A 25,455-nucleotide genomic window follows, 5' to 3' on the forward strand; every position below is an offset into this window, starting at 1 on the left:
TTTTTTGACGAAATGTCATAATTATACAATTTAATAAAATAAAATTATAATTCGATAGATTATATACTTGTACTTACCTTACGAGTAAGAATAGTTCACGAACGTTTTACAACATAAGCTCTGTACGTAATAATTAATTATCTGTGTTCAAGTTGGAACATACAAGAAACCATAGGAGATACCTTACACACGTGATACATGCATGTGTGGTATATGATATTAGATATACGATATGTGATATTCTATATATTAGGAATCTAAACAGGCTATATACTATTTAGGAGCATAAAATTACATTCATTCTTTTCAATCATGATATGGAATAAGTGTGTATATTTTTGAGCTGTGTGACGATTGCACGGGCGCAAAGCAACGTATCTGTCGTGGACCTTATCGTTTTACAGTTAAGTATAGAGTTTAATAATACCATATTATGTATAGTAATAACACTTAATTGAAACATAGCGTATAGGCAAGTTTGATAAATCTAATATGGATTATGTTATAAACGACGATGGTATCATTCGCGCGTAGGTACTGATCTTAACGCGAAAAGCAATTTACTACGACTTATAAAAAACCACAATTATTTACTTGTTAGATTTAATTATATACAATATAGATAAATCTAGCAATCTTTACTCATCGTTGTGTTGCACGCTATTTATTGTTTAGTGTTTTTTGAATACTTACTCTCGCAGTTAATCGTCTCAAAAATGATCATTCATACTCGAGGTACTAAATATACGAATGTGATATATTGTTTAGGCTTCCTAAGAAGACTTTTTTGTTATAATATAGGGTCATTGTTATTTAATTTTTTAAACTATTTTTCACGTTAGTATATTTTTTCATTTTGTAATACTAATAAATATACATATTTTTTTGCTTCATGTGGAGCTTAAGAGATAATTAGTTTTTCCAATGTTTAGAAATTAAATTCTGATCAGAAATCATACCTGAAAGTTACTTAAACGGACTAAAATATAAAAAGTTTATCCCTTCTTCAAAATAAATAAAAACAACTAATAAATTTACATATATTTCACCAAAGTTAGGTGCACTATACATTTTTTGAAAAATGATGGAATTATTTCCAAATTTGTACAGAATATTCTTTAGATGTAATTTAAAAGTATCAGGTATCAATATAACTTGAAAACTTAAAAATAGCATACATAGTCAGTCTTAAAGGTCAACCATCTTGTCTGATTTGCGCCACTGCTTATATCCTTATGATTTATGAAACATTATTACAGCCGTACACCGAATCGATCTAAGTAACTTTTGTAAACGAATTCGCCACTTACAGGTCTAAGTATACCCATTTCTCGGAACCAGTGATTGCCCTGCTTCACTGTCATTTCATCATAACAACAATAATAATTGTATACATTTGTTGTAATTAACTGTATAAGTTATAACTCTGAACCAATACAATAACTAATATTTAATTTATACAAAGAAAGAAAAATCTTTTTAATTAAAGTAAAAAAAAAAATAATAATAATAATAAAAAAGTAATATACAATTTACAATAGTATATTACAATTATGTAGCTTATTAAATTGGCAATTATATTATCTAAATTATTATACGAAATAAATTTGTATTGTATATACATACACAAAATAAAATACTTCAGTATATTCTAATACATATTGCTTTTCTTTTCAGTAATCTCACAAATTTACAATGTTATATAATAAAATAATTAAATGACGAGGACTCCTAGAATGTCCCAACTATTACAATCAATTAGTGAGCTTTGAATAGTTTGACAATTGATATTATTCAAGTATTTTTTATTAAATGAAAACTATTTGGTTAAAAACGTTGACAAGATTCATTCCAACTTTTTAACTGTTATCTTATCATTGCTAACCAATTTTCATATCATAATTTGACTATTCATGATTGTATAAAAATTGTCTTAGTTTTAGTCATTTACAATAAAATAAAAGAAAAAAGACTCTCTCGTAAAAAGAAGCAAGTTTTCCAGCAACGATACAGCACACTACAAAAATATATAAATTTATTAAAAAAAAAATGCACATTGGAATTATCATTGTAACTTACGAAATGAATTACAATGTACAGTTAAAAGCATACGATTATCAATGATATGATATATTTAACAAACTCCCGTTGCCAGCATTAGGTGCAACATAATCCCCGATCATGAGGGCATTATTAACAGGAAAATTAACCATTGGAGCGGCGACAGAACTTCCTGCAGAAGCAGTAGCTGATGCTGCACCTAACAATAATTGTTGGTTTTGGTTCTGTAAAAAAAAAAAAAAAGATGAAAATTATTATACCATCACACGATTTTAACATTTTATAGTAAATAAATAACAAAGGCATTACTACATCTTGTACAGTGTGCACTGTGCAATATATCTGACAAATTTACTCACATTTTAGAGTAATTCTGTCAGATCATCGTGATACATCCAATACACTATATATTAATTATTTAAAAGGTTCAGCCGAATAAGTCTATGTAGATTTTTTATTTTACAGGAGTACATATGTTGGTTTCTATATACATTTATGTAAAGAACAGGTAATGGAAGTTAGATAGAACGTAATTCAGTCAAAAACCCAATCACGTTACTCAGCCATTTATTAAAAATATGGTGGCAATGAATCATCTGATAATGCGAAAAATATATCGGCCATGGTTGAAATTTCGTGATTTTCAGTATGTGTACATTTAAAACGTTGGAGCATCCGCTAGTCGGTGCTTGCATCAACTTTTTTTGAAAAAAAAAAAATGCGACAACTAAATACATTTAGTCAGTCTGGCAGAAGAACTATCAGGTATTCTCTAATTACTTAAAAATCAACAATTTTCTTCACAAGATTAAGATTGGTATAAATGCTGCCACACGAGTTATGGTTAAACTTTTAAAGATGCGAGCGCTCAAAGGTTAAGTGGTTCAATATATACAACAATTATTTCCAGACATAATAGTGACCCATAACCGTGGGTAGACCTTCTATATTTAAATAAAGCTATATAAGTAATTAGTGACCTACAATCACTTATCTTTAATAGTACATAAATTAATTAGAAAATATACTTGATACATGGTAGGCGATATCCCTCCACCTATAAGTTGAGCCGCTGCTGCAGACGTGGCTGTACTAACGCGCTGCCGTCCTGTACTGCTTATAGATCCTGGATGAATATTAGGTTGAGGTACTGTAACTGTAAAAAGCATCAAATATCTTTACTGGTGTATTACTTTTTATGATAACTTTAATAGGCTTGCAGGCATCCTATTTTTATTAGCAAAAACATGTCTACAGGAAAAACTCTTACACCTCATAGAGTAGTCTCAATAAAAAGAAAACTTTCTACAGGGTGTGTTGGACTTGAAATTTCAAAATTATATTTTTAAACGCTATAATAAGAGTTTAAATATGACCAATTTTCATAATTTTTAATTAAGTTTTTAACATATTTTTTTCTTGCTTTTAATAATGTAATAAAATATTTAAGTCCAATGCACCCTGTAGGAAGTCTTTTTCTTTCTAACAAAAAAAATGTATTGTAATCAGGCTTCTGGAAGAAGTGCCAGTTTTTCACCACCAAAAGATCTATAATTTATCAGAGAAAGTGTTGTTAAAAACTTATACCCTAGAACTAATGTAAATTAATCAACATGATCAAAATGAAGTAATACAAATTGTTTGTCAAGTATTGCCTATATTTTGCCCCTTAATGAATAGTCACAAGTAGGGCTTTAAAACAATTATTTTTATGTATTGTACAAGAAAATACAACAATGCAATTTAAATACACTCCATTAATTTTTGTGTCTTAGATATACCGGAAGATTTTATGAAGTTCTACAACACTAGTTTCTCTTAAAACAATTGCAATTTTGTAGTTTTCTAATTTGAAAACATTTTTGTTTATGTTGTTATACAATACGAGACATTATTTTCATATATTTTAGTATTCACCAGCTTTTGAAAATTAAATGGTAATGTACATTAAGCTGTCTAAATATAACTACTTTTTTACTCAACCAAAATCTACAGTAGCCTTTCTAAATAATAAATCTCTAAAATTACAGATTACTAGCTCATTTTCAAGTACTTCCTTATGAATTTTTTTTTGCATTGCATTTGATTAACCTGAATATTTTAAATTTAAGTTAAAGTTTTTTCTAACTTGAAAACTAATCAAAATGTTTATAACTTTAAAAAGAATCACTTAGAATATAGTTTAGTATCTCTATTGCTATGTTGCAAAATCTTTTATTTAATTTTTGACAAATGTTTTTATTACATTTAAATTAAATGAATTCGACAAGACTACAATATATTGAAAAAACATTTAGTTAATACCTAAACTTATAAGGTTTCCATTATTGCCTACGGCTACTGGCGACGGTGAAATATCCATGGCAATGTCTGTGGCATATCCATTTAACGGTATACCATTGACTAACGCTATATTAAAATAGAAAAAAATAGAAATTAAAAAAGTCACAATTTTCTTAGGTAAAATTAATTATACCGGATGTACTTTGAAGGTCAATATTAGCCCAATAACTTTCACTTGGGGATATTGTGTTAACGCCGGGTGGTGGTTGTGGTGGCTGACCAGTGTACCTAAAGTATGGGTTTTTAAGATCCAAATTGTTTGAAGAACTAGTATGAGGTAGGCCGTCAATCATTAAAGTCATTAAAACATCATAGCTTTGTCTATAAAATGTATATATTTTTAATTAGAACAGTAATATTTTAATACGCTACATGTTATTTTGAAAGTAATTTTAAAAAATACTTACCTAACATTAGCTTGAAGACATACAGTACCGGTTAGTACTTGGCCAACTTTAACAAAAATGGGTTTTTCTAAAAGACACCGCACTTGATACCAATGAGTTAATGCTTCAGTGGGTGAAGTAGACAACCATAAAGTTTGATTTGAACCTTGGAACGCAACATCAAACCAAAATGCAAGTCCATGAACAGTTCCTGATTCAAGTATATAAAATTCGAGCGGTATATCGATTTTATGCAATTCTTGTTCATCGGCAGTTAGAAAGTCTAAACTGTGTTTGACTGATTTCGCTAGACAAATTCGTATATCGAAAGTATCCACTATAGGTTGTCTAAAATATTCACGCATAGCTACATCACGCAGTGAGCTCAAATCAACACCATGGAAACACGATTGAACCCTATAAATTAACATTTAAACCATCAATACATGTTGTATTATACAATTATTTTGTTATAACATTAAGAATACATACCAGAAACTCGCTTTGTTTGTTTGTTCCATAAACAATGCATCATCTGTGAACGGTGCTATATGCAAATCACCTTTACTAGGATACATTTTACCTGAACAAATCATAAAAATAAATAAATTATTAAAAAATTTTAATTTTTAACATTTTTGAAGCAATTTTTTTTTTTTAAATATTATAATAACACTGACCACCAGGCTTAAGCCATTTCTTTGCATGTAAATATGTTTCAAGCATTCTTTCATTGTACAACATATAACCCATTGGTTCTGATATAATGACGTCTACTTTTTCCGGCAGTTCAATTTCTTCAATTTTTCCAGGAATAACAATTATTTTATCACTTAGATTGTTGGCATTTACTAATGACTATAACACATGACACAAAAATGAATAGAAGAAAAGTTATCCGAGAACAGACATTATCAAGAAGTTATACCTGAGCATGTTGTGCCATAGAGCTAGCTTCAACGGCATACACTTTTTTAGCACCAGCTTGTACAGAGAAAAATGATAAAATTCCTGAACCGGCCCCAACGTCCAATATGATTTTGTCAGTAAAATCTCCAGTATTAACCAATACTGCTTTTTGATACGTGCTTGTACGTATGTAATCTTGTAACATATTTTGTTGTTGTGATAAATATCCATAAAACTATACAACAAATACATTTTTTTATACCAAAATAAAAATTGATGCTCATAGTTAATTTACGGTTTACCTGGAAATATTGTGTGGCCGACGCTTCATCGGTACGATTTGAGAAGACTGAAATGTGATTGCCTTTTTTTGCACGAGCCAATGAAGCAGTAAATTCGAATAGGTCTATAAAATTGATAAACCAATATTTTTTTAATACAAAATACACTAATATATACTTAATATATATAACTTACCTATGTGGGTTCTAAATTGGAGAGTGTATGTATAATCGTTGATTTGTACAGCATATTTATCTTTAGATATTTTGCAATAATCTACTGAATAATCTGGTGTAAACTCAGCAATTACTTCGCTTTTAGTATCTACAAAATCAAAAATGTTCATAAAAAAGTAATCTTAATAATGTTTAAGATAACATTTTGTCATGTGCATATGATATTAATAATAATAATAATAATTCAAGTAAAGAAATATAATCAATATGACAAGTCAAGAAATTTTAAATATAAGAAGAGTGAATTTGTATTAAGTGTCAAAAGCTAAAAATATAGTAAAAGTTGATAAATAAGTTAATTTATTTAAGTACAACCATTCTTCATGCGGAAAACCAAATTGTAACCATTTTTGCTTAAAATATAAATAGAATTGTAAAACTAAATTTTTATCTTTAATATTTAGAACATCATTTCATTTCAGAATCAAATGAAAGGAATTGTTTTACTAAATATTTCTAAAATACAACTAAATTGTTATTATCATGTATCTTTATGAAAAAATACTGATGTGTAATTTTTTTTTATTTAATAACAAAATGCAAACAAACCTACCTAATAACTGAAACTGTGTTCCTTGAGAGACTACACCACTTTCAGCGGTGCTGCAAGTGTTGATGGTGGTGATGTAAGCTGGCGAAAATTCAACCGCATTGTTTGAATCGTTTTCTTGGTTCAAGTCGAGTTTAACGATTTTCACCAAAGTCAAACATTGAGTGTTGCCATTAAGTTGAGGAGTGCCCATTTCAAAACGTACAAATACGTACCAACTAGCTAAACAATTTTGAAAATCCTGAACAATTAAATGAACTGAAATTTAAAAAGTCGCGGTTAGATTAAGAAACGACGGTCTAAGTACTCACTTTCTGGGCCGGCTCTGTGTCGTTGAATGTGATTAGGTATGTATTTTTTAAATTACTCAAAACAAAATTCACTGTTCACGCCAACGACAATCGAGAGCCGCAATGCGCAGCGGTTGAACGAAAATAATGCGGTCTTCTCATGGATAATGAAGTTAATGGCATAAACGATTCGGATTTAGCGTGTAAGTGCGTGTGTGTGTGTGTTTGGTATTGTTTGTGTACGACCGTGTGATAATGAAACAATCAACTCGAGAGTCGAATTTAGTAACCGCCTTCGTTTGGGAAATATCCGATTATAGGTAGCCCTGTGACCACAGTTTGTACACACTACGCAATACGCTAAAACGCCAACAGCTGCAGGCCCCCGCAAAACGTAGATCTCGCTCTCGATGTATTATGTAATATAATTTAATGAGCAATTTAGCATTGACCGATTAAAATTTCAAATGCCAAATGATTTTTTTAAGGTTTTTTATATTATACCTAATACATCACTATAAATTTCAAAAACCTACGTTACAACGACCGATTTACCAAAAAAACAAATAGGTACATAGTGTAAATAAATATTAATTGTAAATTAAAATCAACACTCGTAAAATAAACAAATAAACAAAATAAACACTCGCGGATTGAATTGATGTGCATATTATAGAAGAGCTAAATATTTCAACCGCAGCCGCCGGCCTTGGAATCATTGAAGATCATGGATCCACCGATTTTTTTGTAGCCGCTAATTATTATATTTTGAATTTGTGAAAGTATTAAAAATGTAGTTAAGTTGGTAACACTTTAGCAGCTACCAATCTCCTTGGGAGATGCTTAAGCAGCTTAACATTGACTAAATATTTCATAGTTCATGCTTTTATTTTAATTTTTAATTTTAACAAATTATTAACGTGCTTAGTGATTTTGTCTAGCTCTCAGCTAAGGTTAATGCCGAGTTCATATGATTTTATTTAATGAAAAATAGTAACACACACGATCAATTGAGCGCATTCAATTTTTATGGGTAGGGTTTAATATGAGACATTGGTCGAGTTACTCTTTTCGCACATCACACATGAACTAAACTTGTGTTAACTAGACATTATAGAGATCTGAGATGCTAGCTCTGACGAACACATTCATTCGAATATTTTTAATTTGACAAAAGACACGTTTGAGTGATAAATAATAATATTAGTTTTTTAACCACCCATTTGACCGTTTTAAGCCTGAAATTTGAACAATGACCATACATTGTTGTCTAGCCAAATAATTCCTAAATTATCGATTGCCAGGAATGTAGCCAAGAAGAACAAGTATAGAATACTTAGTTAGGATACAGTATAGAAGTTAGAACCTGTCGTCTGTCTCTTTCCCTTGTTTTAAATTCTTAATCAGATAACTAAGCCTATAACTAACACAAAAAATACAATCTTTCCCTTGAAGGAAAAATATGGATCATAAACATGTCCTATAGGCTATAACCCTACCTAACCTAACCTTTGGCCCTTTGCAATATCATATATTATATATAATATGCAAAATCCAAATTATACGGGACATTCTAAACTCCAATGTAAAATAAATTGACAATTACCTAGGTACTATGGCTTTTATGCTACAATAAAATGTTATTACTTTAAGGACTTTGTACTTTTACTATAACTGTAGAATAGCGGAATGTTATTTTTAAAGAGGCAATTCATTTATCTACCCCTTCTATCGTAAAACTATTGTTAAAATTGTAGTCAAATTAAAAAAAATGACCAGTTTTGTGAAAATGTATTACATTCTGTCTAATATTTCGTTTCAATAAAAAAAGTTCCATTTGTGATTCTTAAGTACTTATAGTTTAACATCTATATATAAATATATATTTATTTTTAAATAATTATTATTGTGTAATGCAAATTTTGAATTTTTTCAAAAGTTAGAAAAGTTTTTAATAATTGTATTATAGACAATAGTTACTGTATTTAATATTTTTAAATTCAGGATACAGGATGTATGGCCCAGAAGGATCGCATTTGTATAGTTTAATTTAGAAATCTTGAAAATAAGTTGGAAAAAATTATGTTGCTAAATAAAAATTAATTACACAATATAAGTGTATATTTAATAGGATACTGCTGATGGACCCATGCACAGAATAAAGACCTATGATGTTCAACGGGTCATCGGCCGCTTTTGTTGTGTGTATGATAAGCTGGATTCGTATGTTTTGGTAAATAAAAAACAGCTGATGGATGATACTCTGATGTTCATTGTGCAGACTGCGGAGAAGTTAAAACAAGTCATTAGACAGTAGACACAAACTAATTACTATACAAAGACGGACCCAGAAATAAAAAACTTAGTGGCGAGTACCTACTTAATAATTCTCGCATTATAGTCTTCACTCTTCTCTTTTAGGTTTTCGTTATAATAAACGTAATATAATTGTGTTTTGATAAGAGTTAACAAAAAAAAACCTTTTTTTTAACGTTTCCGAGTGATTAAAAAATATATATATATATGTATACGAGTTTTTGGTACTGCGTCCTCTACATTTCAATTTCATTTGGAATTTATTAAGATGGGACGCATTTTCCTTGATCATGTTGGAGGTGATCGCTTGTATGCTTGTGCTGCTTGCGACATAAATTTAACCAATCGCGATGAATTGATTAGTACCAGATTTACGGGTGCCACCGGTAGAGCATTTTTATTCAATAAAGTCGTCAACCTGAATTACAGGTACTATGTTTGCTAGCAAATATTTAACTATTTACAATAAATTTATATAGTTAAATGCGTAGTTATGGAGCAAAATTATTAATTGCTACTATACTAGAAATAACAATTAATTAAAAAAATTTGTTGCTGTGGCCTGTGACGTTAAATGTAGTAATATATTTGGAGTTTGCAGTGGTAAAACTATTATGAAATCCAAAACACAAGTGTTAAATCAATAAAATACAGTTATCTATAATCAGGAGCGTTTTTATGCGCAGGGGCTATAGTTACATTTAACAGCGGCACATTAAAACATTTTTAAAGGCCATTTATTTGTATTGTGTTGACTCATGGGTGCTTGTCATATTGTTTTAATTGTAAATGTATTTTGTATACTTGGGCTCAGGAGAGAACAACCCTTAAAACGCTTTGTTATCATTGAATAAATGACTAAAGAAATTGAAGCATGAGTCTTACAAAACGTTTTGTGATATATTCCAGATTCTATAAGAAATTACATCTTTTAAGTACTTTAAAAATTGTTGAATTTGCTAACAGTGCAAACAATATACTTGGATGATTTAGTAAATTTTTTGCCTAAAGGTTTACATTTGCAATCCTTAATAGTGATAGTGATATAAATAGTTGAAATCCAATTTTACTATGCACAATTTAAGAGAAAAGTTATTAAATATTGACATATCCCTAAACTTTTTTTTGAGTTTTCCAGTGTACAATTGTAATTTAGAGAGATTGTTTTCATGCCTCATACGCATAAAAAACTATTTACGACCCACTACAGATGACAAGTTTAATAATTTAGCTTGCTTTCAATAGAAAGTGAAATGTTAAACGAAATAAAATGTAAAGATTTAATCAAAATGTTTGTAAGACCCAAATGTTGTCATATATAAATTATCTAATTATTTTTACCTATGTACGTTTGTTTGGTTGTTGTAACTAATTAGTTTAGATTTTAAGTAGTCATTTAGGGCAGTCATTTTCGATATGTAAATACGTCCATCTATAACACTTTCATTTCTATATTGTAAATAATTTTCTTATTTTTGTAGTGACGTTCAAGATCGTGTTATGCTTACTGGTCGCCATATAGTCCGCGATGTATCATGCAAAAATTGTGATACAAAATTGGGTTGGATATACGAGTTTGCAATGGAAGAAAACCAGCGTTACAAAGAAGGTAGAGTAATATTAGAGAGGGCGTTAATTACAGAAGGCGATGGATTAGAACACGAGATATAGGTTTAATTTTAGAGCAGTCACCAATCAATATGCAAAATTTGTATTTTATTAGACCTTATATTTAAATTGTTATTAGGAATTAAACAAATTGACAGTACAAAGTGGATAAGTTTTCAGTTTTTTTAAATTCAATAAGTGATTAATTGCACACATACACACTTTGTACATATTATGATTTATGTGTACACTATGTACATATTATATGGGTATTGTTTTTACCAAAAATATTTTGTTTTACAAACCTAACCTGCTAACCAATAAATACATTTTTTTTCAAAGTTTTACAGTAAATGATTAATGAAATAATTTTAGCAATTATGCTATAACGATAATAATTATTATGTGTATAGTTAGCTTAAATGTATTTTTTTTAATTTATAAATATTAAATGGACTTTTTTTTTATATGTAATTCCACATTTCCTTAAGTTTATTTATTAAAATACTTTCTACCTATATTACGTTACCGATATTTTCCTATTTTTATTATAAATTTAAATAAATATCATTATTATTATTTTTAATTTTTGTTGATATATGACAATATTTTATAAGTTAACTAATTTTTTTTTTTAAGTATGTATAAAAAATGTAAGTTTTGGATATTTTAAGAGTATTGTAATAAGTAATAAAGCATAATACAACTTATACATTTTATAAAGTTACTTAAATTTTATAATAGACATAATTTTTTTATATAATTATCAATAATTGTTGAAACACTATGTATTAATTTTCGTTACAATTCAAATTATCAATACTCATATTATTACATTAACCTGAAATTTAAATTGCTCTAATTTTGTCACAGACTTTTCCTTAAATTTTTTACAGACATTAATTTTTTTTATGTTAGCTATTAATTACTATAGTGAGACAAGTGTACAGCTGTGTTCATTTCATGCTTAATGCTGATTTTTAATTAATTACTTTATGAATGTCAATCAAGTAATGAGTCTTCCAAATTTAAATCACAATAACAATGTTAAAATTGCAAACGTCAACTATTGTATTTTATTTAGTGTAAGCAAGTAAATGTAAATGTAAAATGTATTAACCTATAAAAATAATGTAATTTATAAAAAAAAAACTATTATTCTAGAGGATATATTAAGCAAACAAAATAAAACAATTATAAAGAAATATGTAGTAAACATTTATTTCCTTTTTTTCTTCTGTTTTGGCTGTATAACAACAAAACATTAACAGCCATGAAAAAAATACATTCTATTGCTTGTCTGTGTTGGGTGTTAATCAAATATTTAAGTAATACATAAATATCATGTATCATAATTCATAAACAATGATTTTTAGTAAGTGCACATCATTCTAATTTAAACAAAGTATGAAAAAATATTATGCTATTTTGAACTTGTATATTTGTAGATCACCTTTTTAGTGAAAAAACGAGAGAAATCATAAAAAAAAAATATATATATAATATAAATATATATAATATAATAATAAATTATACATTTGTATAAACAACATAATATAACATAGTTGATCAAGTGGGAGTGCGGAGAATTTTTTCATTTAATTGATTAATTTGTATACGTGGCCGATGCTTTAGGTTTTTTACCTTTAATCACAACAGGTTTGCCCTGAATAACACCCTTTTTTTTACGAGCAGACTGTAAAATAAGGCATAGATTAATAAACGTTTGATTTAAGTTCCAATACTTAAAAATACTTTTGAAATTACTTTTTTGGAAATATTTGATGCTCCTGGGTTCCTTATTTTCCTTTCGGACACTGGGATACGAGGTCTGTTAAACTCATCCGGCTTTTTTACCCTGTAAATCCTGACAAGCCAATGCTCAGTAGTGTAAGCTTCTTCTAAATAGGTAAGGTCAAAATTTTGATTGCCGATAACGGCATTACGTGTGCGGTCAAACCCAGCAGGAGTCCTGTAATCAAGCTAAACATTTTTTTTGTTTTTTTATTATGTAATAACAGGTTTTAATATTTATTTAATTTATACTCACTTTAAGATCACCGAACCTATAGTAACTAAGTTTATACATTAAGCAGTTGAGCAAAGTAGGCGAACCTTGGCTGTCAATTCTGAATTCTCCACGCTCAGTGAAGTAATCCGATTCCTATTGAATAACATAGAATAATTTATTACATTCATTTGTGGGCCTAAATGTTCAAGCAATTATTAAATTGAACTAATAACGTAATTGTAATAAAGTCTTGCATGCTGTGGGGTTTCATGCCCGTTTTTTAAATTGTTTTATCTTCAAAATGTGTTTTTTGGTGTTTTAAATTTGATGTGTTATTAGAATTGCTCGCACAGACTTACTTTTAAAGTAAAAGACAAAAAACTTCTTTTAATTGATATTTTTCCAAAAGCAATAACTTTTTCAAAAATTATTAATTTTAAAACTAATTATTTTATAAATTTTGTATTATAACACTTTAAATAATGCTGAAGCTAGAAAGTACATATTGACGCCCGGTACAAAAAGTGGCACCGTTTGGGAATTTCTTACGAAAACTAGCACTGTTGGGAACAATAGCATGAACGGTACTAGTCTTCGTAAGAACATGAACGGTGCTATTTTTTGTAAGAATCTGTGAACGGTGCTAGTCATCGTAAGAAGTCACGAGAGGTGCTACTTTTCGTATGGGGCAACGATATCATAATTACTTTTAAAGATATAAGCAAAACTTCATTTTTTAACTAATAACATCTCATGAGGGGTAAGAATTTACTTCAGTCATACATCAGTCTTGTGACAAGAGATAAGAGATGTATGCTCGCAACTCTTCATTTAGGCGTGACTAAAAATAGCATGAGTAGCGACAGGTTAAGTGCAGAGAAACTTAACGATTTTTAACATTTTTAAGCCTTCACCATTATTCAAAGTGTCAATGAAATATAAATTGCATTTGTTCTCAATAGTTAAGTATAATGTTTTGAAAAGAAATGTTTTATTTTACCCTTATATCTTTTGGATGTTCTCCTTCAGCGATTCGAACCATCCATAAAAATTTATTGATGTCATCACCCGAATATCCAATGACACCACCAAAAATAACAAGAACATAGTCAACATCGAGGGACGTCATGATTTCATACGCTTTTGGTTCTGTTGAAGACATAGCTTTGCCGACTAGAGCTATGTGACTGTTGTTCCACGTGTTATTATCAACTAGAGTAGTTCGATTAGCCATTCCAGCTATTTGATAACCGTAGTCCCACCAGGACATAACACGAGCATCATTGTCGGTATTCTGTGAAAGCCAATAGTACGCTTCACGAAAATCATCTAATATTTGGCGTGATCTAATGTAATAAATAATTTGTTTATAATATACTTATATAAATATATAACAATAATAATAATAAAAAAATATGATAATAGTTTTACCCATCATTACTATAAGATGCCAAAACTATACTTGGACTAGAATACGCATTACTAGTGACCCAAGTACAGTGAACAACAAACATCATGAGAACAAGTAACATTGAAATGGTTACAAGACTCCTAACGTTAGATCCAACGCCTTCACTGTTATCATTATCGCTAGTGGATGTAGATACAATAATAGGCGGTTTATTCTTCTTTATCTTACCTGAGCCAGAAGAACTAGACGACTAAAATATATTCAATTCAATTAAATTAACTCGTTATTTCAAAAATACCTACTGTTCTAACAATAATTTGATTTAAAAAAAATGGTCACTTACTTGAGAAGACTTAGATGGAGTTTTTTCTTTAACAGATGATCGTTCTTCAACAACTTTTGTACTAGAACCATTTACAATATTATCTTCTTTTAAGTAATTTTCAAATATTTTGGAGAACGCAATGCCGCTGAGAATACACACAGCTGGAGTTAACGTTAACATCAATCTGACCATAACACCAGCAAAGTAAACAGCACTAAGAGCATAGAGCACCACTAAAAAAAATTATAAAATAAATAAATCCAAACCAAATGAATAAATTAAACAAATATAAATTATTTTGTAATCAGTACCAAAAAGTCTTTCATCATTGTATTCTTGAATACAATACCACAGTCCAGCTGGGAATACACAAACTAATATATGGAGATCAAAGAAAAAACTGAACCACGTCGTCGGCTGATGCTCAGACACGGATGCTATGATTGGTATATGTATTTTTGCATAGGTTGTGTCCCACAACGAATAGAATCTGAAAATATAGTAAACAAAACGTCATTATGTCAAAGTAGACTTAATAATTTAGTAGAATAACTAGTCACTCTTTTTTTAAACTAATGGCTACCTTTTTGTTGTTAAATTTTTATTTAATTAGTTGGGCTATTACTAAAACTATTTGAGAGGAGTACTATTATTTTTTTTAACTATGATAAGGACCGGAATAGATATGGTATTACAATGATTTGTTTTAGTTTTATTTTCTACTTTTCTTATTAGATCTACAAATCGGTATTTTCTAAAATTACAGTAATCCTAATAGTTTTACTAAAAATATACTACAGATTTACCTTCCACTCCATGGGGCAATAACTCCAGCCCACGTTAAAGCAACAACAGCCAACAAAACTATGGCGGATGTGACTAGAGTAGCAAATATAAAAATGAATTTAAATTCAGCCTTTGTGATACGGGTTTGAATGTAGTTGAATGCCCCAGCAGCCATGACCAATGCAAAAACTCCAGAAGCTGCCATATGTTCACTGGTTCTAATCGGTTGGAAGCCAACAAATGGTATTTGCATGCTTAGTACCAATCCGAGTATGTAAAAAACAGTATAACTAGTAAACAGACGATAAGAATAGCGTCCCATAATGAGTAACAAGAACACATGAAGTGGGATCAAATTTATAATGAACACGTATCCTCCCCACGCCGACACCTAAATAATAGAAATGTATAAATATTATAACAATGGATTCATTATATATAAATATCTAAAAAAAAATTACCATATAGAAGTAAGATAAAGCTGTAAGTACTGACCAAAATACAGAACCAGTTTTGATGGACTTAACCTAAAAATAACAAGAAACAGATTTTAAATACAGTTATGATCTGATTTCTTGGTCATTTTTTTAATATTTACCCAAAGGTAGTAGGTGAATTGAAGAGCAAATATAGCAATCCCTTCATTGTCGTAGCTACCAGCGACTGATCGACTAATATAGCCAGGTACAATTGCTATAAAACAACAGGCAAACAGACCAGCACCGGGAGACCATAATTCTTTAGTCAGAAAATAAGTGGATATTGCTGTCATACCACTGAAAAAAACATTAAACATGTTGAACCATAAATACATTATAAATTAACATATAATAAAATTACAAATTATTAATTAAGTAACAGAATGAGGTATATCAATTAGAAGAATTAAAATAACAGAAAAAAACCCTTCACTGCACAATGTTCCATACTTGAAACAATTAAAATTTTGGTTTTTTGTGAAACTAACTCAACAGTTTTTTTAAGTAGTATAAAGTAGTTTCAAACAAAAAAACAAATAATAAACAAAACTAAAACCCTAAAACTATTTTACAAATAATGAAAAAAATGCATGCAGTGAAGAGTTAAACATGACAACACTAGAAAAGCAGAGCTTATCATATAACATTTTTCTTGATATCCCTTACGTTCCAATGGACAATTTTTTAATATTTTTGTTGTTCACAAGTTTTTTAAAAAATAATGTACCCTGCAACCATTATCAAAACATGTGTCTCAGTATTGCCCACAAAATTTGACATCTATTTTTTAATATTTTTGTTAATTTTTTCTGATAAGCACAAAAAACCAAAAACGTATTTTATGCAGAAAACACTTAATAAACCATTTTAAACAAAATAACTAAAAGTAAAGTTTTTGAATAGTTATATTAAAGCTAAATTTACTACTTTTACTTTTTTTTAAATAACATTTAAGTTAAATTTGATCTCTGCCTCTTGGGAAAAAAAAATCTGGTATGAAAGGGTAATATAGTTATAGCAATAATGGATGAATAAATACCTGAATATAGGTGCCAAGAACACACAAATATCCCGGATGTGAACGGGTATATTTAACGCGTGCAACACATGATGTATGGCACCCGACGTAAGCATAAGACCTGGATAGACGGTACCACCCACGATTCTTCCTAAAGGATACCATGCTCTTTCGTCAAACCAGTTTAAGAAGTTGTAGAATCCATGTTCTACCATGTACGCTGTGGCTCGATAGTTAAACCTAACAATCGAGAAGTTGTATTGTTAATGATGAATCTTTTAAATTTATTTAGGCATTTCGACAGCTCTGTATATTTTTTTTTTACTGTTAATGCCTTTCAGGCACTCACCATGGGTCGAACTCATGTATGATACTCTCAAACCTTATGACGGCAAACAACCGGGCGGAAAACCCGGACACCCATGCCAAGAAGAGGATGGCGAACGTTATGAGGCTTTTCCATCCGGCCGGGTTGGTCAATAACGTCTTCATATTGACATCAGAGTGGAACCAAACACTAGCATGGATCGATTGTAACAAGCAATAAGTCACTGTCTACCGTTTGGCGATATATTACCGGTAATAATCCATTATTTTGTTGTTTAATTAATCTAATATGTTAAACGTCTACAACATTAGAACGCATTAGTAGCAATTCCTATCAAATGTCAAATGGTAGTTGCTACGCCGCTTGAACACGTAACATGAATTCTGAACCTTCAACTTATCGGTCTTTCATTGAGGCATAAACATCAAATGTTGTGGTGGCAAGCCGGCAACATGACGTCACCATTTTGAGGTTAAGACTCACCGCGGATGAGTTGGCAACCACTCTATGTTATCAGCTCCGCGGTTGCCGTTGCATAGAGATAACTTGCGTGATAACACCACGGAATAACACTTGGGAAAATTACAAAACTAAGATAAGATAAACAAATAAATTGGAATTCAATTTTTTTCAAATTTAATTACTCTGTTCACTGTTGTTTAGTTTATGTATGCGTGTAATAATAGTTAGTAGTGAGTTTTTGTAATCTATTTATTTTTATTAATTTTTAAACAGAAAAAAATGGAAAAACGTCCTTCCATCAGTATTGAGCAACAAGTTCGATTACAAATGACTGTCCCTAGAACGTTTCCTAACCAGTGTCATGTTATGAATAAAGGAGCGGCTGATTGGTAAACCCTATAGCTTATATTATACATTGTGCGGCAAAATTATTGTTTCGATTTTAAATGTGAATTAAAATATCCAAAATCGAGGTAACCTTTAACTGCTGCACCTGTACAAAAAATTGTTAGAATGCTTCAGAGATTTTATGTACCTACTATTTTGTAAACTATGATGCATGTAAAGCCAAATAAACCAATTAAAGTTAAACTTGAATACATGATACCTTCATGACATCATTAAAATAAGTTATTTTTCATAATCAATTTGCTTAACTGCAAATAAATTTGACTGCAAAATAATAAATAGCAATATTAATTATGAAAAACTATCAAATTTAGCCTTAAGAGGCCTGGCAATGATGTCATTTTCCCCGTTTTTTTTAGCATCACGTGAAAGTGTTTTGGTTAAGTTTCATTATGTTGATAGATTAAAATTAAATTTTTTTTGTTATATTTTTAGGTCTGAAAATGGGCTTTTAGCCTACGGAGCAAATAACCTAATTGTAATTATTGATACCATCAAAGTCATTCCTGTTCAATGTTTTACTGATCATAAGGCAGTAATAAGAAAGGTATCCAAATCAATCCTTTTTTTTAAACAGTTGTAGTCTACATTGTGAATAACATGAAAATAAACTATGGTAATACATTTTTAGCTTTTATGGGTTCCTTTTGACTGCGATTTGGGTGCATCTTCAGAACTAGTATCTGCCGATTTTGCTGGTGATATCGCTTTATGGGATGTATGTCGAGGTCGATGTATCATGTGGATAGACTCTGATCAAGCCAAACCTGTCAATGGTGTATAGTATATAGTATATGGACCTCAAGTTTTCTTGTATAATTAAAATTTATTTTTATTTATTAGGACTGGAATGGATACCTTCACCGTCTAATAGTGATTTATTATTATTAGCTGTCCTTTATTCACCGTTCACATTTTCCATATTAGATGTAAGAAAAGGCACTCGGCTGTGGAAGAAAACTTTCACTGACACTATTAATAATTTTGCTTTTGATCCATTTCATCTACACAAGATTGCTTGTATGTTAATAACATTGTTTTCTGAGTATAAAAATTATAATCGGGTGAATTAATTTTGTCCTAGTTTTGTGTCCAGAATTTATATTATTGTTTGATAATTTCGATCGGAGAACAGTACTTGGAGGCAATGGGCGAAAATTGTATATCTCAAATACAGCAGTCGGTGAGAGCACTACTGTTGCTGAAGAGTTTACGAGGCCTAGAACAAGATTTAAAAGACTTATGAAAGGTCTAGTACTCGGCGAGACCCAACCCAAGTTAGTGAAATACTAGTCACCTTGTATTTAGTAGCAATATTGTATTGTATTAAACATTATTTTTAAGACTCGATGCCACATTGACGGCTTCTGAATGTATTCAATTCACCTACCATCACTCGTTACGAAACCATATACTCCTTATGTACCAGCATGACATAATAATTATTGACTTAGAAATTAGTATGACTGTTGGGGTTATAAGCATTGATCGTTCTCTTTCGTACTTCACACAGGTATGTTCATAATAAATAAATATTTTATTATTTATATACATAATTTTATTAAAAACTATAATTATTGTTTAGATGTATTCTTGTAGACAACGTGATGCCGTATTTTGTCTTCAAGAGTCTGGAAGTTTATCGGTCAAGTTGAGGAGAAAACCTATAGTGAATTACCTTATGTCCCCAATGGATTCTTCTCCAGTGGCAGTGTCCGGGAATGGTAACACAACGATAAATTTAAAATGTTTTTTATGTGTTATCTGAATAATAATAATAATAATAATTTATTTAATATTAGAGTCTTCTTCTGATATATATTTGTGGTATGAACATAGAATTCAAAGTGAAATTATTCGGCAAGTGAAAAATTCCAAAGTGCTTGGATTTGTTGTATGTCCTGTCACTGAAAAGCATATCGGTCTGTTTAAATATTAAATTTATTCGATTACAATTTATTCCATTACAAATTATATATTAATTTAGCCGTGATGTTAAGTACTGGCAAAGTGATTATTTTTGAGTTAGAAAAAATAATGTCTTCGTCAAATGACGTATCGTACTATTTGGGTCGACGCGATAACCACAAAATGTCATTAAGTAATACTTTTCCGTCGTTCAACGATGTAAGTAAGAATTTAAATATCATCACACTTGTGTATTAATATTTTATTTTGTGATGGTGTTTGTAAATAGAATCAAGGAATAATACCAAAAGTGCGTTTGTATCCTCGTGGTATACTACCTTGTCTGGAATCGGGGCTAACTATTATTAAGTATTGTCCACCATTGACTACCAGTACGCGGGCAAGTTACAAACCTCTATTAGCTGTTGGTACAAATTCTGGAAATTTAGTTATTATAAACTTGGCTACTGGTTTGACGTTTAAGGAGTATCATGTGCATTCACATCCAGTCAGGTAAGCTATTGTGTTGTATCATTATACAAGACAGTGTCATTTCATTTGACACATTTACGTTTTACAAATATTTAATTGACCCTTCTAAAAGACTGTAATAATTCTTCATCATCAAAAATGACGTATAATGACCACCCCAAATTTGTTCATAACTAAATTATTTTAGGTATTTAACGCAAATTTTTTGGATTTAATCCATTGCAAATAATTAAAAAAAAAAAAATGAGGTTCTAAATAACATGTGAACGTAATAAGTAGTTTTTAAATACTGATACACATCTTTTTAAAATGCTCTACCGTTTAACAAGGCAATACAAATATATCAAACCAAACTAAACCTACTTTTAGTTATGCTATTAGAAGTTATTAAAACAGACGCAGCGTTATGACAGTTTATTTATGTATCAATTATATGTGTACAAACACTAGTTATTTTATAGTCTTTTTTTGTTTCTTAATAAAAATTATATTTTTAGAGGGATAGAATGGATTAGTCAACGATTTATAATTTCATGGTCGTTTTACTCTTATACATCTAACACTAAAAGTCAAGTGGTTATCACCAATATACAATGTGGACAATCTACTTGTGTACGGACAACAAAAGTAGACGAGCCACACATTTTGTTTATAAAAGTATCGCCGTTGAAGTTAGTTTTATTATTATTAATATTTAAAATAAAATTAAAATTTGTCAAATGTTAGCCTATACTTTTTAATTCTATTTGTATGATTATTTTTAGGCAGTATTTCGTAATAGGAATCAAAGACGGACCTTTGGAAATTTGGGATTTAAAATCAATGTCAATGTTAAGCAAAATGTCAAAAAGATTTCCTGCAGCAGTTTGTATGGTGAGAATAGATATAGTTTTAAATAGTATTTATTACATACATTTTATACAGTTGTGGCCAAACTACGGCCTTACACTTATTTACATATTACTATTTACTATTTATTTTACTTTAAGTATAAAAAAAATAATCATTCAATCATATTTAATGTTATCAAATAAGTAAATGAAATATAAATACAAGTTTTCTAGTTTTCTTATTATGTTGCTTACCATCATTTATGATGTTAATAAGAAAACAAGAGTACAAAAATGACAATTTAAAATTCTTGATCCGTATTTTTTTTTATGGCTTGAGGGAAAAGAAGTTTCTGACAGTCACTGATTTAATATAATACAATAATTATTTAAGGAATGGGTTCAGTGTAATATGCCGAAAGGGAAGCGAAGTAGTTTGACAACTTCAACCACTGAAGGTATTTTTGAAAAATGTGTATTCTTATAGCAAACATATATTTTTAAAATCTTGTCTATTTATAATTATAGAAAACGATGTCGGGTCAAAATTCCCAGAACATTTGCTGATATCGGATGTGGCCGGTAATCTCTATGCATTTTTGATTGATTCCAATAGTTATCTTAAACCAGGAACAATAATAGAACCTGGAGTGAGTTGGATCACTATCTTAAACATTTATTTAATATTAATGTGATTTTTTTTTTGTTTTACATTACATTTTATCAGATTTTTTTGAAACCTACAATTTGTCTGACGTGCAAATTAAATATTGCGTTAGAAACAGACAGTGACGGTAACCTTTTTGTATGGGATCTTAGCAATCACACAGATAAACTAAAGCAACATATTAACCGCCTAGAAATTTGCAAGTTAAAATTTTCCCCTGGAGCAGGAAACTTCAGGTTTTTATGCTTATCATCAGATGGTATTGATGTTCTCAATGTATTCGGGGTAAGTAATGCCTTAAGAAAAAGTTGTTGATCTCTACAAATTATTTATATTTCATGAAGACTCCACAGTCCATTGAGACCATTTCGACACTGAAATCAGACAAAAAATTGCAAATAGTCGATGCTGATTGGGCAAGTGCCGAACACCCGGTTATATTATTTAGCGATCAGTCTATTAGAGTATTTGATCTTAAACTTACCAAGTCCTACTCTTCAATATACAATTACGAGTTTGACGGTAAAATTAAAAATTTTTAAATCAAGTTTTTACCAAATTAAAATTTTTTTTTTTTGCAGATAAACAAGGACCTCCTATGATCTTAGACCGCAATCTGTGCAAAATATTTTTTTTCTGGCTTTCGGTTAACTTGACAAAAGATTTTAATACAGCACACGGTTTTAACAATTATGAGTTGTCATGTTAGTCTCATATATATTTTTTTAATTATAGTAGATTTTTGTAATTTTTTAATTTCTTTTAGTGATAAGAAATGCTTGTCGCAGTTTACTTTGGACAGAAATCAACCTTTGCTCAAAACTATTGGACAGAGTTCTAACAGTTTGCCAATCACTCGGACTGCGAAATGAAGTACAATTTTGGACGGTTGCATCATATTACATTTCAACGGATGAGGATTGTGTAGCCAACATAGTACCGCCCTTAGATTCGTATTATGATACTATTTGTGACTGTACAACTTATAGGGTAAAATAAATTGAATAATTTCTAAAAATAAAATTTAGTAATAACATATTAATAAATTCTTAATGAAAAAATGTAATAACTGAAACTTTTGTTTAGAAAATGCAATTAGATAAAGTAATGTTACACGAATGGAAAAAAGGCGATTATTCGCACATGCGCCGTGTAGCGGACAAATTTATGTTGCTCGGTGAGAAAACCAAAGCATTGGATTTACTTTTATCGACAAACGTTAACGATCCGAATTATTATACTGATGCATTAAAGTAAGTTGAGTTTGTTTTAGTAAAAATAATTTGTTCAAAAATTATGTATTTATTAAAATTGGATCTACTTATAGAGCATGTTTAATTGCATCAATAGATTCAAATACAAGCAACCAAAGTACTATAAAATTAGTTGCAGCAAACTTGATTTCTGATAATAAAATCGATGAAGGTAGTTTGACTATTATCTAACTCGCTGTTAGCGAAGAATTAAAATTAATTTTTGTGTCTTAGGCATTCAGCTTTTATGTATGATCGGTAAAGGCTCTCAGGCTTGTCGTTACCTTATATCGTATAATCAATGGGAACAAGCCGTATGGTTAGCAAAATGTTCTTTACCAAGAGACGATTGTGATACAGTGCTCAAAAGCTGGGCCGATCATTTACTGACCAATAGAGATCAGGTAAAATTGATAAAAGTGAAAAAAAATAAAAAAATTGTCGGAGATTGTGATTTAAATTTTAGGAAGGTGCAGTTTTAGTGTTGTTATCTTTAAAAAGGTTTGACGATGTCTTAAGGATTTTGATAAACAGCGACCGTACTTACAGAGCTGTGTTATTGATTTTAGCCTGTCGTCAATACAATATAAGTATTAATAATATCCTTTTTTTACTAGTGTTTTATCTAAAAAAAGCTAGCACAGTTATGATAAGTGATAATCTATAAAACGATCCAGTGGTGTAAGAGATACGGTGGGTAAAAACACTAACACTTAAAAAAATAAAAACACATCATTGGAAAAGCAATAGCTTATTAGAAGATTGACCCAAAAAAATCTAACTAGCTGAAAGGATTTTTCTAGGTAGTAACTACTTGTAGTTTTACCAAATTTTCGTAGTTTTTTGTTTTTTTTGCTTGTAACTTGAAAAATTACCACTTTAAATTTAGTTTATTCTCATTAGGAATACTTTAACTTTCTAGTCGTATACAATTATTAATATATTCTAAGAATAATTTATTAAATATGTCAATTACAATTTTTTTTTCTTAAAGAAAATATAATTTTTATAGGACCAAAAATTCTTAACAATTGACTGAATGGTCTTTATAAAAATTGACAGTTAAAAATGTCATTGTTAAGCTTATGAAATATTCATTAGCGACCTCTTAACATTAATATTTTTTGACAAGAACTTTAGGCATTTTTACACACAATGAAAGATTTTGTGTTAAGAGCACATTAAAAAATACAAAGTTTGATTTTTTTGGGTCAGTCAAGTTTTTAGCTCTGTATTAAGCTAATTATATTTATTTTCATAAATCATTTAACAAAATTCGATTTTGAGTATAAACATTTTTCTTTAATACCAAGATTTATTACGTACATTAAAAACAGAAGTTATTGAAAAATTCAAGCGAGAACTCTATATTAATGGAGCTGAAGGCAATATTGTCGACAATCTTTTTGACAACAAAATTGCAGAAGAAGAATAACTTGCTGTGTGATTGTATGATATTCACTTCTAATTTAATGTTTTCATTTAATTGTTGTAGAACATTCCCCAAATATTTATTTTCACATTGAAGTTTTACTAAATGTACTTAATATAATTTTTATCAAATCCCTTGTGTCTAAGTCAAGTTTCCTTACCCCAATTTATTTTGTTATTTTTTATTATATTGTTTTTAATAACTTTTACCCATTTTTGTATTTATATTACTGTGAAACTCCTCTAAGACGGAATCACACAGCACCGAAATAAAATTCCATCAGGTAGATTCCATAGACAGGTTTCACTGTATATTATTTTTTAGTTTTAGTTAATGATTCATTTTTTTATTATCATTATGATACATCTATAGCAACACCATTATTAATTTTAAATATGTATTGTTGTTTACCTAAAAAAATGTATTTTTTATTTTTTGGGAAGAAATATATTTGAATGTTTGAACTACAATCATTACATACATATTAGTCTAATGAATCGTTATTCAATTTTAACCGTTTAACACCTAATAATGGTTGGTGTGCCTTTAAAATTTTAATTTATTATTATAAATTAAAACTTTTTTTTTTGAGAATAGGCATATGATATTAAACAATTAATAAAGGTTGGACTCCATCCCAGCGTAAAATGGCAACTGTGTCGTG

At 29.6% G+C, this 25,455-nt stretch overlaps 4 protein-coding genes across 7 annotated transcripts; 2 read left to right on the forward strand and 2 right to left on the reverse strand.

Moving 5' to 3' along the window:
• Positions 1-1,556: 1,556 nt before the first annotated feature.
• LOC126833668 (probable histone-arginine methyltransferase CARMER) lies at positions 1,557-7,359 on the reverse strand. Of its 4 annotated transcripts, none has more exons than XM_050565123.1 (13): positions 7,079-7,359; positions 6,771-6,985; positions 6,177-6,305; positions 6,002-6,105; positions 5,719-5,934; positions 5,471-5,648; positions 5,283-5,373; positions 4,812-5,207; positions 4,538-4,725; positions 4,366-4,470; positions 3,090-3,217; positions 2,080-2,285; positions 1,557-2,017 (listed from the first exon to the last, which is right to left on the reverse strand). In XM_050565123.1, the coding sequence occupies exons 2-12, from the start codon at positions 6,958-6,960 to the stop codon at positions 2,118-2,120; spliced, it is 1,893 nt and encodes a 630-aa protein (XP_050421080.1). In that variant the 5' UTR covers positions 6,961-6,985; positions 7,079-7,359; the 3' UTR covers positions 1,557-2,017; positions 2,080-2,117. The 4 variants fall into 4 exon arrangements, with proteins under 4 accessions (XP_050421080.1, XP_050421078.1, XP_050421079.1 ...); XM_050565121.1 differs by having other exon boundaries at positions 6,771-7,008; XM_050565122.1 differs by having other exon boundaries at positions 6,771-6,989; positions 7,075-7,359.
• Positions 7,360-9,335: 1,976 nt separating this feature from the next.
• LOC126833992 (protein yippee-like 5) lies at positions 9,336-12,157 on the forward strand. Its single transcript, XM_050565626.1, has 2 exons — positions 9,336-9,802; positions 10,855-12,157. The coding sequence occupies exons 1-2, from the start codon at positions 9,642-9,644 to the stop codon at positions 11,042-11,044; spliced, it is 351 nt and encodes a 116-aa protein (XP_050421583.1). The 5' UTR covers positions 9,336-9,641; the 3' UTR covers positions 11,045-12,157.
• A 28-nt stretch (positions 12,158-12,185) lies between these two features.
• On the reverse strand, positions 12,186-17,754 carry LOC126833991 (dolichyl-diphosphooligosaccharide--protein glycosyltransferase subunit STT3B). The gene is made up of 12 exons (XM_050565625.1): positions 17,361-17,754; positions 17,033-17,251; positions 16,113-16,290; positions 15,976-16,041; positions 15,535-15,905; positions 15,040-15,218; positions 14,747-14,961; positions 14,424-14,653; positions 13,993-14,338; positions 13,032-13,145; positions 12,749-12,964; positions 12,186-12,677 (listed from the first exon to the last, which is right to left on the reverse strand). The coding sequence occupies exons 1-12, from the start codon at positions 17,501-17,503 to the stop codon at positions 12,588-12,590; spliced, it is 2,367 nt and encodes a 788-aa protein (XP_050421582.1). The 5' UTR covers positions 17,504-17,754; the 3' UTR covers positions 12,186-12,587.
• Positions 17,755-17,945: 191 nt separating this feature from the next.
• On the forward strand, positions 17,946-25,251 carry LOC126833990 (WD repeat-containing protein 11-like). The gene is made up of 23 exons (XM_050565623.1): positions 17,946-18,190; positions 18,645-18,756; positions 18,841-18,985; positions 19,053-19,229; positions 19,294-19,486; positions 19,554-19,722; positions 19,795-19,933; positions 20,012-20,131; positions 20,197-20,336; positions 20,407-20,630; positions 21,107-21,280; positions 21,374-21,482; positions 21,834-21,897; positions 21,968-22,089; positions 22,167-22,391; positions 22,451-22,628; positions 22,688-22,810; positions 22,873-23,096; positions 23,193-23,359; positions 23,434-23,531; positions 23,594-23,763; positions 23,826-23,958; positions 24,682-25,251. Exons 1-23 carry the CDS (start codon positions 18,081-18,083, stop codon positions 24,792-24,794), a joined length of 3,429 nt encoding a protein of 1,142 aa, XP_050421580.1. The 5' UTR covers positions 17,946-18,080; the 3' UTR covers positions 24,795-25,251.
• The last annotated feature ends 204 nt before the right edge of the window (positions 25,252-25,455 follow it).

Source organism: Adelges cooleyi, unplaced genomic scaffold, assembly GCF_023614345.1.
Source record: "Adelges cooleyi isolate 19-005CV unplaced genomic scaffold, UGA_ACOO_1.1 ACOO_flye_CR_arks_rails_tigmint_CR_PRNA_2, whole genome shotgun sequence".
Classification (NCBI taxonomy): domain Eukaryota; kingdom Metazoa; phylum Arthropoda; class Insecta; order Hemiptera; family Adelgidae; genus Adelges; species Adelges cooleyi.